Source organism: Calypte anna, chromosome 1 (genome assembly GCF_003957555.1).
Source record: "Calypte anna isolate BGI_N300 chromosome 1, bCalAnn1_v1.p, whole genome shotgun sequence".
Lineage (NCBI taxonomy): Eukaryota > Metazoa > Chordata > Aves > Apodiformes > Trochilidae > Calypte > Calypte anna.
The window spans coordinates 63,356,083-63,368,545 of record NC_044244.1 but is presented as its reverse complement, the minus strand read 5'-3'; the positions used below and the strand labels follow the sequence as shown (position 1 = coordinate 63,368,545).

Genomic DNA, 12,463 nt, shown 5'->3' with positions numbered 1-12,463 from the left:
TTCTGACATAACAAAGTAATAGAGGGTGGCTTTAAATTCAGCCCCATTTGGAGAAAAGACTAGCATGAAAGGATACAGTTTCCACAGATGAAGAGGATGATGAAGTAAATACAGACCAACATTCCTGGAAAAGAGGGGCCTCCATAAGCCATGATGCCATCATACATCACCGAATTCCAGTCCTCCCCAGTCAGGATCTAAATGACACGTTCCCACCAATAAGGGACACAGTGTTAGACCACACAGAGAATCTGAAAACCCCATTAACACAAAGATACTTGTTACCCTAGAGAACAACCCCTCCCCCAGGATGGTTGGAGAATCTGTCTGTGTCCATCTAGAAAACAAAAAAACCCCAAACCAAAACAGGGAGAATGCAAAAAGGGCCTTTGCTTAAAGTATAAAAAATAAAAGATATGTGCCCCTGAAGACAATGGCTGAAACCAAACATCTCTCCCAGAAAATTCTGTTCAACTGTTCCCACCTCTGACAGGCATTTGCTTCCCATGTGCCTGTTGTTTCAGAGAGTTTGCAAAACCTACAATATTGATGAAAGCCCTCACATCCGTCTCTACCACTTCTCTTCACCTTGCATTTGAAATTATGACCCTCGTGCTCTTGGATGATTGCTCCCAAAACTGCAGTCAGCTTAAAAAACATTTCGTTACTTCTCTGGTGCTGTGAGCAGGTATTTGCTCCTCATTACTGTGGGAGGGGGGAGCACACTTAGAGGGTTGGGCTTTGGCATGCAAGTGCTGCCCTGGGACATGGCAAGAGCCATTCTCATGTCCCACCCTACTAAGGCCTGGTGACCTCCTTGCACACAGGGGCTTTAGCTTTGGTTCCCCACTTTGGGAGGGAACACCCCTATGCCGGCATCACAGGGTGGCACTTTGCTGCTGGAGTTCTTAGGTTGACATTCACTCTCAGGGACTGTCTGGTTGCAGGGGAAGGGTCCAGGACCTGCTTTCTGTGTTACCCTATGTAAACATAATATGTTGGCCCCATTGGGACCACTCTTGCCCCTACCTGAAATACAGTGAGGAGGGACTGGGGAAAGTTGTCAAATGTACTCCTCCTGGTCTGCATCTCGTCAAAGTTAAACTTGCCCCCAAAGAGCTGCATCCCCAGGAGTGAGAAGATGATAATGAAGAGGAAGAGAAGCAATAACAGGGAGGCAATGGAGCGGACTGAATTCAGGAGTGAAGCCACAAGGTTGCTCAGGGAGTTCCAGTATCTGGGAGAGAAAATAGAGGCAGTTAAAATTCCTTCAGTCCAAGACAGGTGCTCATGGACTGCATGGGATATTGGTTCAGTCTGCCTTCTGTGTGTGAGCAGGCATTTCCAAACACCCTGTTAAGCAGTGAATCATCAATGTGCTTCCCTAAGATAATGAGACCTAGTGCAGCTAATGAGTAATTTTACTACCACACTTGTACATACACAATTCCCTCTATCCCCACCCCATATGCCCACCCAGAAGATTATTGCAGCACTCTCCATCTAAGTCTCTGCAAATCTTATATCAATACATGGTGATTAGTTCTTGCTGCTTCAGTGAGTTACATTCTAACCAACCTCATTACAACACTCACAGATGTTATGGCAGCCCGAATACCTCCAGAGAATGGCCTGTAATAGCTAACAAGAGCAGATGGGGAAACAGTTCAGATGCAAACACAAACTTGTCCAAAATCTGGTGTGTGTGACTATGTGCTCACTCACAGATATAGATTGCTAAAGTTTTTGGGACTGGGAGGAATGGGGAAGATATTATAGGTCCTACATGTCCACCAATATTTGTTTTATACTGACCCTAGAAGAAACTGCAGATCTGTATCTGGAAAATCTGGAGTACTTTTCAGTTGGAAAAGCATACCACCATGGGTTTGGGTAGCAAACCCACTATAATTTCTGAGACAGATTGTAGAACATTTTGGTCTTGAATCTGCTCAGCCACTGCTAGTCTACTGCTTAGTTCATCATGACCACTGACCTTTTATGTAGTTTTAAGCCTGACAGAGCTTTCAGACTAATTTTGAATGCCCATTACTAGCAAGCTTCAACAGCTTTCACAGGACAGCAAGCCTGCAATGTTTGCCTGTAATCTCTAAGTCTTCTAGCACCATCTCTTGTGGCCTAACACTATGCTATGAGATCGCACTGTGGCCAAAATCCTCCCCTACCTCTTCTCAAAGAATGTAATAGTGAACTTTTCTTTCTTTAGATGACTTTGAATTTCTACACTTACTTTCCTCAAAGACAAAAGTTCCACTTGAGAAAAATGGCAGACATGTCTATAGCTCTTGCTTCTGAGGAAGCCTGGTCCTACAACATACAAATCTGTCCTGAAGGTAATGTAGTCATTAGAGACAAGGGTTCTTAAACTCCAAGTTAAATGAATATTTTTTAATTTTTTTTTAAAATGTCAGTGTAAAATGATGACTTTCCTCGTCCCATGGAAGACAGGAATGATTGAGTGCGCAATCACTTTTTGAAGGTTAGCAATCTGATCTGCAGAGGGACACAGCCATGTCTTCTGAAGTTCAGCAACTGGTTTATCTCCAAGGGCTGAGCTTCAAAGAAAACTGTGATGTTTTCCCTCCAGCTTAGCTTCAGCACTTCAGAGAAAACTAGAATGCTTTAAAGTTTAACTGCAATTAAAGAAGTGAACAATGAAAAACTACAGAGTCAAGGTAAGGGCATGGCAGCTGTGGGCTCAGTGCCACCAAATTTCTGCACTGAATGTGCAATGTAGCAGCTCGCTCTATTTGCATTTATGCTTACAGCTCACATACTTTCACACTTTGGGAGAAAGGGAAAGTGACAGAGCTGGGAATCACAGTGAAGAGGGAAAAATTAATTTCTGATGAAACTTGACTGACTTCAGTATCCTTAAACCAGAAGCTGTTGGGTTCCAGAATACTCTCCAAGCCTTCCAGTGTCAGTCAGGACACACATTTTCTAGATCTTTCTAGCAGCGTCCTTTAAGAGGCAGACAGTAGAGCTGTTACCCATCTGAATACTCTTGGTGACTTAAAGCTTTAATGTTTTTTTAGCTCAAAGCACAACTGCACGGACTTTTGTCAGCTCTGCATGCCTTACAAATGGCTCAGTACCTGAGATTAAGTTTCTTACCTAACTATTAAACTTGAAGCAATTAACTGAGATGACCTGGTGATAAAATGAGTGCTATTTTAGCTGTGTGCTGAGTGCTAACTAGAAACACACCACCATTAGAAAAGTAAACAAACCAAGGGGGAGGGGAGAGAGGAGAAAAAGGAAAAAGGATTGAATTGACTATGATGTAAAAATCACAATTGTCTTATCTTAGTTTCCTAGATGTCTGAACTGAGGGTACCATCTGTCACATTAGGTGGCTGCAGAAATAACACGAACACACCCCCCAGGGAGATCTGGGTTTACTCAATGAAACACAAGGCTTTTAAGTCATGAATGAATGAAGCCTAGACAAAGAATAAGTCTCTCATCACTTCACCCTCTTTGGTTAATACACTACAGAAAAACCCAAACCCAGTGAAATGGGAGGTATGAGAGAAAGCACTGCTGCTTCCTCAGACTTGCAGAATGACTATACATATATATACAAATGAATGTGCTTCTGAACATCTCCCACTTGCAGGCCTCTGCAAATCCTTAAGGATGCCAGTGAATGAGGCCCTGCAAGACAGTGTAGTAGGACATGATTAAGACTACTGTTTGAAAATGAAGGAATGATGCAGAGAAGTTAAATGGTTTGTTCAACATCTCACACAAAAATCAATTGTAGAACTGGACTGGAACAGAATGGGTTCTTTCGTTCTTTTCCCTTTCCTCTCCATTACCTTCCACTATGTCTTTATGATACTGGCAATCACAGACACAGAGCTTAAAACAATAGCAAGCAACAGCTGGCAGTTTAATTGCAGGAAAGCTTCCCACATTATTCATCCAATATAAAACCACTTTGACAGCAGGTACAAAAAAAAAGGTACCCTGTGTGTCTCCTTGCTACAGTTAACAATGCCTTATCTAGTAGCAAGCCATATGTATAAAATATCAAATTTCAGTATGCTGTTGCAAATAAAGTGCTTTATTTTATAAGTATAAAGCACTAAACACAGGAATTTATAAAGCAGTAAAGCACTATTTATAAAGAGAAAATAATTTCTCTTTTTAACAACAGATTTTCAGCAGAACCCTTTAAAAATTAGGGAGACTAAACCAAACAGATTATATTGTCTGCTTGTCTAATGTACAAGACTAAACAATTCTGAAGACTATTCATAATTTTGGAAGAAATTTTTTCCCTTGAAGTTCTAAATGCAGTTTCTGAAATGATGCCTTGTTCATCTGATGTTGTCTTTATTTGTTTCTATTATATTAGGGAGCTGTATTTGTGTTTTCCCTAGAAGGGTATAATATTGACACACCCTGAACTTGTTTGTGTTTCATGTTTACCATGGAAAATCCATACAAATATGCAAAGATTAGGCTACCTACTGATATAATCTCATGTGAGTAATTTTCCTACTTTGTGCCTTTTTAACAACCTTAGTTATCACTCTTTCCATCTCCATTGTATTCCTCCATGTCACTGTTCACGTATGTATGCTTGGTCTAAAACATTATCATTCCCTCTGCTCTTCCCAGCTTTCTAGGATTATATCTTTATTTTCACTGCACTCAGGGAAATATGAGAGAAAGCACCAGTACTAATAATGTGGTCAATAAACCATCATTATATTTAGAGCTGAATGAATAATGGCAAAATCTGTATTTTTCTGGAGAACATCAGAGGTAAAAGTTTTGCTTCAATGCCAGAATATTCTCTCCTCCAGTAAGATGTGAGTGGGCCTAAAATACTGTTTTGGAGGCTTGTGCTAAGGCCTTCTGCATGAGAGTGAACTTCACCCACGGAGGGGAAAAATCATGAAGAAAATTATGAATAATTAAAACCCACATTTAAATCTGAGACTACTGCAACCTACTTGCCAATATTTTAGGAACAGGAAAGAAGTAAAAATTTGATTAATACATTATTCATTACTAGTTATTCCTCAGTTCTGTGCTTTTCACATAGACCCCTGTACAAATTGCTGGAGACTTACTCCAGGTAATATGGAATTTTATAAATTCTATTCTATCTAAACATTGTATTCTAGTTCTCCTGCAGAATGAGGGTAAATAAATATAACTAGTCCTACTGCTGGTTAGTTTCAATATTACATCTCTGCAAAAAGCTTTAGGAATACTTGATTAGTACAATGAGCCAAGCTTCCTAAAGTATTAATGATACTCTATCAGCATTTGCCTTTCTTTTAGAGTATTCTCTTAGCTAGATTATATATTTTGTGTAGAAGTGGAGAAACGTCTTGAAAAAACAATGTCCTCTCCAGGATGCTATGTTGAAACTTACATTTTTACAGCTTTTGGTATGTTGCCCTGGGTGTATCTTATTACTCAATGCCTCAGCTACTGATTTCCTCAGAAACCGGACCTGGGACTCTGTAATGAACATTTGCAGACTCAGGGATCCAGGAAAAACAGTCACCAGACCAGAGATTCCCCCTATTTCTGAAAAGACAAAGATGCCTTTCTTGCTCAAAATTCTTTTTAGTTGGGACAGTTTTCCCTTTTCTGTGATCACACATCTAAACAGACTATTTGTAGTCTTGCTTTGGCCTCTCTCTCCAAGACTGTAAACTGATTTTCTGTCTGCCATCTAACCCTCAAAACCATCCACTCTGCCAGAGAGTTGAGGCTCAGAAGCTTCAAGGGTAAACTTTGTCTGGTGCACAAGTCCAAATCTGATTTTGTTTGTTTGTTTGTTTTTTGTTTGTTTTCTTCTACCTCACAACTCTGCCATTATGACTATCTTCCAGTTTTGGTCTTTTCTCATCTGCTATCTTTTTGTCTCAAATTTGTCTGAAATTTCTTTTGGGGAAATATGTAGCAATTCTAGAGATGTTTTCACAGATGAGTTTGCAGAAAATGCACTTTCACCACCTCAGTCAAGCTTTTTATATGGTGCTGACTGGTGCCCACAAGGAGAAGACAAGCCTTGTGCTACTTCAGGTGAGCACTTGGATAAATTTGTTCCAAGAGTTCTCATGTGGGTAAGCTGGGACCTGATCTCTCCAACAACCTCCAATCAAGCTGAAAAACTCCCTAACCAAGCTGGTGCTTTGGAGTTGCCTGGCTGCAGGAAGCAGAGACTTTATGTAGAGGGAGAGGAGAAAGAAAGAAAAGGAAAAATAGGGGATACTGGAGTATGAAAAAGTGTGGTATCTACTTCAAGCTGCTGCTACATGCCTGACTCCTTTGAAGAAGGGCTAGCAATGTCCTAGCAAGCTGGTGTTCACACTGTCTCCTACTGGACCTGGCATGGGTTCCTCTGTCAAACATTGAAGCGTGCAACAGCTTCCACCAGCCCCTTGTACCAGACTCCTCAGCAGGACCTACCACTCACTTCAGGGATATCCAATTTATAGAGCTCTTCCTCATCTACCCCAGAAGATGAGGACTGTCAGCTTAGCACTTTCACCACCAATTAGTGGTAGAAAAAGTGAAAATACAGGGATGTGAGTGACTTATACATATATATGTTGTACACTGAGCAGCAACCCTCCTTCATTCACAAAAACCATAAAAGTACCTTGTGATTTTAAATATCCTTAGGAGTCGAACACATCTCAATACTGAAATGCCCAGTGGTGACATGATCTTCGTCTCAACCAGAATCGTTTCCAGGATTCCTCCACACACAATGAAACAGTCAAAGCGGTTGAAGAGGGACACAAAATAGGCCTGGAGACCAAGGCTGTACATCTTCAGCAGCATCTCAGCCGTGAAAAGAGCTAGCAGCACCTTATTGGCAGTGTCTCATGAAAAATAGAAAAAAAGAAAGAGATTAATGAAACTTAGTTGAAAGTTCATCACAGCTATCCATTGGCCCTTGCCTATAAGAAACCCCTTCTGGGATCAGTCTGGAAGATTAACTTCATATAAACTTGCTCCAATGAATGGACTTCAAAAGTGTGGACATCTCATCTAGAGAAATGTTTTACAAAGATGCTTAGAAGATTCTTAGGTATTGCACATACAGCTGTGATGTATTACACAGTCACACAACCTCCATGCCAGGGACATGCCTTCCTGTGCACAACCTCCCATCACACTTGTCATCTGCAGATGAGAGTGGGAATAGAAGAGCTGCTGTGCTACCTACTGTTGCTTAATTAAGCTTTTCAGCTGCTCTCACCTCCAGTGAGGATTCAACTGTTCTGCAGACAGAAGAACTTTACAAATCACTCTTCCCTCCTCACCTCCCTGGTAACTAGAATGTGCCATAAATGCTGTTTCAGGGAAAATTGTGGAGAACCTTAGAAACTATCCATAAATTGGGAATCCAGTTGCTGCAAATATATATTTAGCATAAGCTCCTGATTTCTCTTATACTCAGTAGAATGTGCTTTGGCTGGAAACAAGGAGCTTAGGTTTTCCATGAAGCTTCTCCCCTTGTGGGCAGGTATTTTGTTCTATTACCTGAGATCCTCCTCAGACAGAGATCTACCTGAAGCTATATCTGGTCCTTTTCACATTTTGTGGCCTGATGCATCAGCTCCTCCCTCAGCCCTCTTTCTTGACACAACCATAATAAACAGAGCTATCAGCCTCTCCTCACCTTGGACCTCTGTGAGCCAGTCTGGCTGGTTGTAGTGTTCAGAGGCAATGGTGAGGGTGTTGAGAAACACAAGGAAGATCACGAGCCAGTAGAAAACATTGGACTTGACAGCAGCACGGCACTTTCTTCTGCAGAATCGATTCCATCGGCGCCAGTAGCGACTTGGAAAATTGGAAAAGGAAAAATTCTTTTCAGATAGAGATCCCTAGGCTATTTCAAGTTTCAGTCAAGAGACACTCTGCTCTTGATTTATTGTTCAAGAGTGGCTGAGAGTAACTTTAAAGTTCACCCTGAGAAATGTTCTCTCACTATTATCTGAGTCGACAGTTGCTACCATCCTTCCTTTAGCTACAGGAACACAGTTATTCTGAAACCAATTTGCAATATTTTGGGGTTAATAAACAAATAATAAACTTCTTCAGACAATGTCTTAGAATGGCTACTGTTGGAAGAGACCTTAAAGACTGTCCAGTTCCAACCCCCCTGCATGAACAGGGACACCTACCACTAGACCAGGTTGTTCAAGGACTCATCCAACCTGGGTTGGATGAACACTTCCAGGGAGAGGGAAGCCACAATTTCCCTGTGCACCCTGTTTACCATCTCATCACTCTCACATTAAAGAATTACGTCCTAATATCTAATCTAAATCTCCCTCTTTAAGGTTTAAACTATTCTCCACACACCTGTAGTCTCCCCTTCAAGTACTGGAAATAAGCCCTTCAAGTACTGGAACAAGCCTCCTGTTCTCCAGGTAATTATCTTGTCATCCATTGCCTCTAACCTGAGAGGGTTTTTAGCTCAGGTCCCACAAAAATTAATTATTCTTTTTGTATTTAATACTTATGGCCTGCAATAGGACCTTGCAGAGTCTCAGGATAGTCTATGAAAAGAAACCCGCCATGTACCACGGACCTGTGGATTAACTCCTTGGAGAGGTAAGGTCAAATAAAATCCATGGAGCATTTCCAGCATTCAGGAATGTTCAGGATTAAGCCCAGTTTGAGAGCTAACTCTAAACAGAAAAACAAAATCTAGGGGATCTCAACATCGCATCTTCAGGCCTCGAACTACAGATATCATTTGCTAATCAACAGACCTTCTAAAACTTGCCTTCCATGAACACATTCCCTTGTGTCACTGATTTCTGAGGGTAATTACTAACCACAGAAGATATTTAAAGCTAATTACACACCTCCTACTCTTCAGAATTTAACTTGCATAGCAACCCGTTTCCAGGCAACACTTGCCACTGTATAATAAATCTAATATTTTTATATAGATATTATATACATATGTGCATGTGTGCATGTCTCTTAAGAGACACACACATTGAAAATATTACAGGAAAAAAAAACTTTTCTTTGTTAGCCTTCTCTTGTATAACCAGTGATAAACTGTGGCCAACCTCATGGTCAGGGTTCAGCATCTATATAAACTAAACCCAGGGAATGTGAACATGAATGAATTTTGCAACATTTTCACAGGTAATCAAATCCCAGCTGACTTAGTCATGCACTTGATAAAGGCATCCAGTCTAGCTAGCATGAACGTTTAATTAAGGTTGTGTGCCCTGCAGTGGATTTGAGACAAGAAACAGTTGTCTCAACTTTCAAAATGACCACAACACTTAGGCATTCACGGGCATGTAATTAAATCATTAGCAATCCAACACACTTCTGTGTGTACTCCTGCACAACGGTGCATGCCCATGATGATGCAATGATGCAGGTGATATTTTTGTAGTTACACCTACGTACAAATAAATCCACAGATTGTAGCAATGTGATAATGTATGCAAGTCTTTGCACAAGGAAGCATGTAGCTAGGTCGTCTGCATCTGAGCATTCCTGAATTCACATTACTGTTCATTATTTAGGTACATTGAAGGACAATGTTGCTCATTTGTTCCATTTATTCTATAAATCAATTTAATTTTTTATAAAATTGACTTTGGATTCAGGGTTATGGAGGCAGCTGGGCTCTCCTGGAGAACTAGAAACCTCAACAACCAGGTTCCATGAATTCAGTAAATCTTGAAACCACAAATGACCACGAGGGGACTGCTTCACATTTTCAAAAGCTTTAAGTCAACAGAAGAACAAATATCACCATAAAAACTCCACATATCCCGTGGTGGAAGGGAGCTTTCCACAAGTGAGATGCAAAACTCATCAGCTGAAAGATCAAGCAAAGTAGAGTAGTGCAAAAAAGAGATCCTTGAGCTGCTAGGGTTGATGTTGACAGATGCAGTATAATTACGTGATTTCTTCTTCTTTTATATTTTATATCTGGAGATATGTAGGTAGCAATAAGATGGGTACATCTGAGTGAAACAGTGTCAGTAGTTCCTGTGCCTTATTTCATTATGAAGCTAATAAAAAGCACTTTATTTTTGATAGATGAAAAATTAACTAAAATTTGACAAGCTTAGCAGTATGTCCTAAAATCACCACTGTGTCCCACAGATGCAAGAGTAAACCATTTCACAAATCAAGGAACAAAATCAGTGGAAAGGAACAAAAGTCAATTTACTTACCTAAACTTTGATTTTGAGATTCGATGCCTGAAAGATAAGAACGGCCATTAAATTCTGAAGCTGTCTCATGCCTCCCAGGCTTTTATGAAAATAGCAATAGAAAGTGACAAAGTTAAGATCAATCAAAATTTTAATGGATACTGTTTTCCTCTTAAATCCTCTTTAAGTCAATGTAGGCACTGGGCAGGGCTAGAATTCCCTGATACACAAATCCTGTATTTTGTTGGGAGTCAGGAAGCAGGAGCTGTGATGTACTGGAATCCTACCCCCTAGAGAGATCAATGAACTAGCTCTTCTCTTAGGTAAAAGGCTGGGCTTATGCTAGGAATGCTCTGTATCTGTCACCAAATCTATCTCTCAAGTATGCATCTTTTTTCTTTTAGTCACTAGGTTTTGGTTTTTTTTTTATATTGAAATATTTATGCCTTTATACAGACAGACTTGTTGCTTTCACACATCACCTATCACTTCAGGATATATAAGCACATTATAAAACCATGGGGAAAATAACACTTTTTTTTTTTTTTTCCCCAGCAATTGAAGGAAAAACAGCATGTGGTGGATATTGTTAAACTTAGATACTAACACTTATTTGTCTTTGCTATCTCTGTAAATTGGTTTGAATTCAAAAGGGTCTGAGCATTAACAGATTCTGTTGCTATCAATGAAATTTTGGGAATTAAGCATTCACGAAAATTTGCACATGCTCCCTCTATATGTATATATTTAAATGTCTAATTCTAGCTTTGTATGAGAAGTCATAGGCAGAGCTAGAGACAGAGCCCAGTTCTCTAATCATTGTTTTGCTCTGCTTGACATATGTCCTTTAAAGCCTCTGAACTCTTTAGCTGTGTTTTAGTACATTTGTAATGGAGCAGAGAGAGAAATAAAGGTGTGTAGATGCGATGACATGAGTCAGAAGTGATTTAAGTAGCTGCAAAATCTATTAAAAATGGTAGAAGGAATGAGAATCTGGCGAGTGACTATGAACAAGATATTTCTCCTAGGCTGAAACATTTCTTAAGGTTCCCTCTGTGATAGGAAAGTGATTAATTGTTGACAACAGTCAGCACTGTATTGGCTTAAAAATAGAATCACTGTTAGTATACATGGGACAAAGTACTTCTTAAAGCATCTAGCACTACTTTCTGTAGCAGTCTTAAAAATGGTCATATCCCTGTCTGAGGACATCAGTCACTGACAAGTAATCAGTGATGGGTCAGTTCCTTATGTGGAAGAGATTTTAGTGAGAGGAACATTTCAACAGCAGATGGTCCAAGCCAAAAAATAAAAAATAAAAAAAGCCTTTGCACTGAATACATCATTCCTGCTGTGTCACAGGCAGCTTGTCTAGGCCACATACTAGGCAACAGTGTGGTTAGAGACATACTCAAGAACTCTTTTGATAAAGAAGAAATAATGAACTGGCTGAACAGAATGCTAAATTATGCTTCAGTGTCAAAGAAAGCTTTAAAAGTGATGAGAAGTGAAGTACCTACAAAGAGAATCCCTGATGTTAACACTGTCCCAACTTCTCACTAAGAATTATAGCTTGGTAAGCCCTGTCTACAAATCATAATGGATCACATTTAGAGGCAACAGGAAAGAAAGCTCACACAAAGACGGGGGAAAAAAAAAAAAAAGAAAGTCACAATGAAAGAGGAAACTGGGCACTGGAAAGGAGATGGCAAGGACTTTCATGGAAAAAGGCTGGGGAGGGGGGAAAAGAGAGCAAGAGAGATGTCATAGGGAACCTGCTAGATGGAAAACGAGTGACAGGGAGTGAAGTCCTCTGGTGACCTCTCTGCCTAATGGCTTCCAGTAAGGAAGCTATGTGGCATTTAAGGAATCTTTTATTTATTTAAGCAGAAGAGATGTGGCAGGTATAGTACTCATCATGCATGAGATAATTATATCTTTGGAGCATTATGAGCAGCAGCCAAGTGCATTCAGTGTGCCTACAGGATAGCTACAGCCCCCCCGCCACCATTGCCTTACTGCTATGGCAGAAGGCTTTATCACATGTGGGTGTGTTATATATATAGAACAGGACAAGGAAGGAGGAAGAGATTTATATTTAGAGGCAGAATCCAAGAGTGAAACAAAATTTTGGAAACATGAACTGTATAATAATTGATTCTGAAAACACTGTGCCCGAACCTGAAACAAATATTTCAAATGACCCTTAAGGTCAAGAAACTGTTTTCTTTCAAAACAAGCATTAATTAAGCCATATA

At 40.1% G+C, this 12,463-nt stretch overlaps 1 protein-coding gene across 1 annotated transcript in view; it reads right to left on the bottom strand.

Annotated features, from left to right (window-relative positions):
* The window catches only part of CACNA1C (calcium voltage-gated channel subunit alpha1 C), a 476,353-nt gene that overhangs the window by 98,062 nt on the left and 365,828 nt on the right, over positions 1-12,463 (bottom strand). Inside the window, exons 11-15 of the mRNA XM_030469435.1 lie at positions 10,227-10,253; positions 7,688-7,848; positions 6,659-6,884; positions 1,030-1,237; positions 77-197 (exon numbers count right to left, since the gene is read on the bottom strand). Coding sequence (XP_030325295.1) covers positions 77-197; positions 1,030-1,237; positions 6,659-6,884; positions 7,688-7,848; positions 10,227-10,253 — 743 coding nt within the window. The remainder of the gene's footprint in view (positions 1-76; positions 198-1,029; positions 1,238-6,658; positions 6,885-7,687; positions 7,849-10,226; positions 10,254-12,463) is intronic.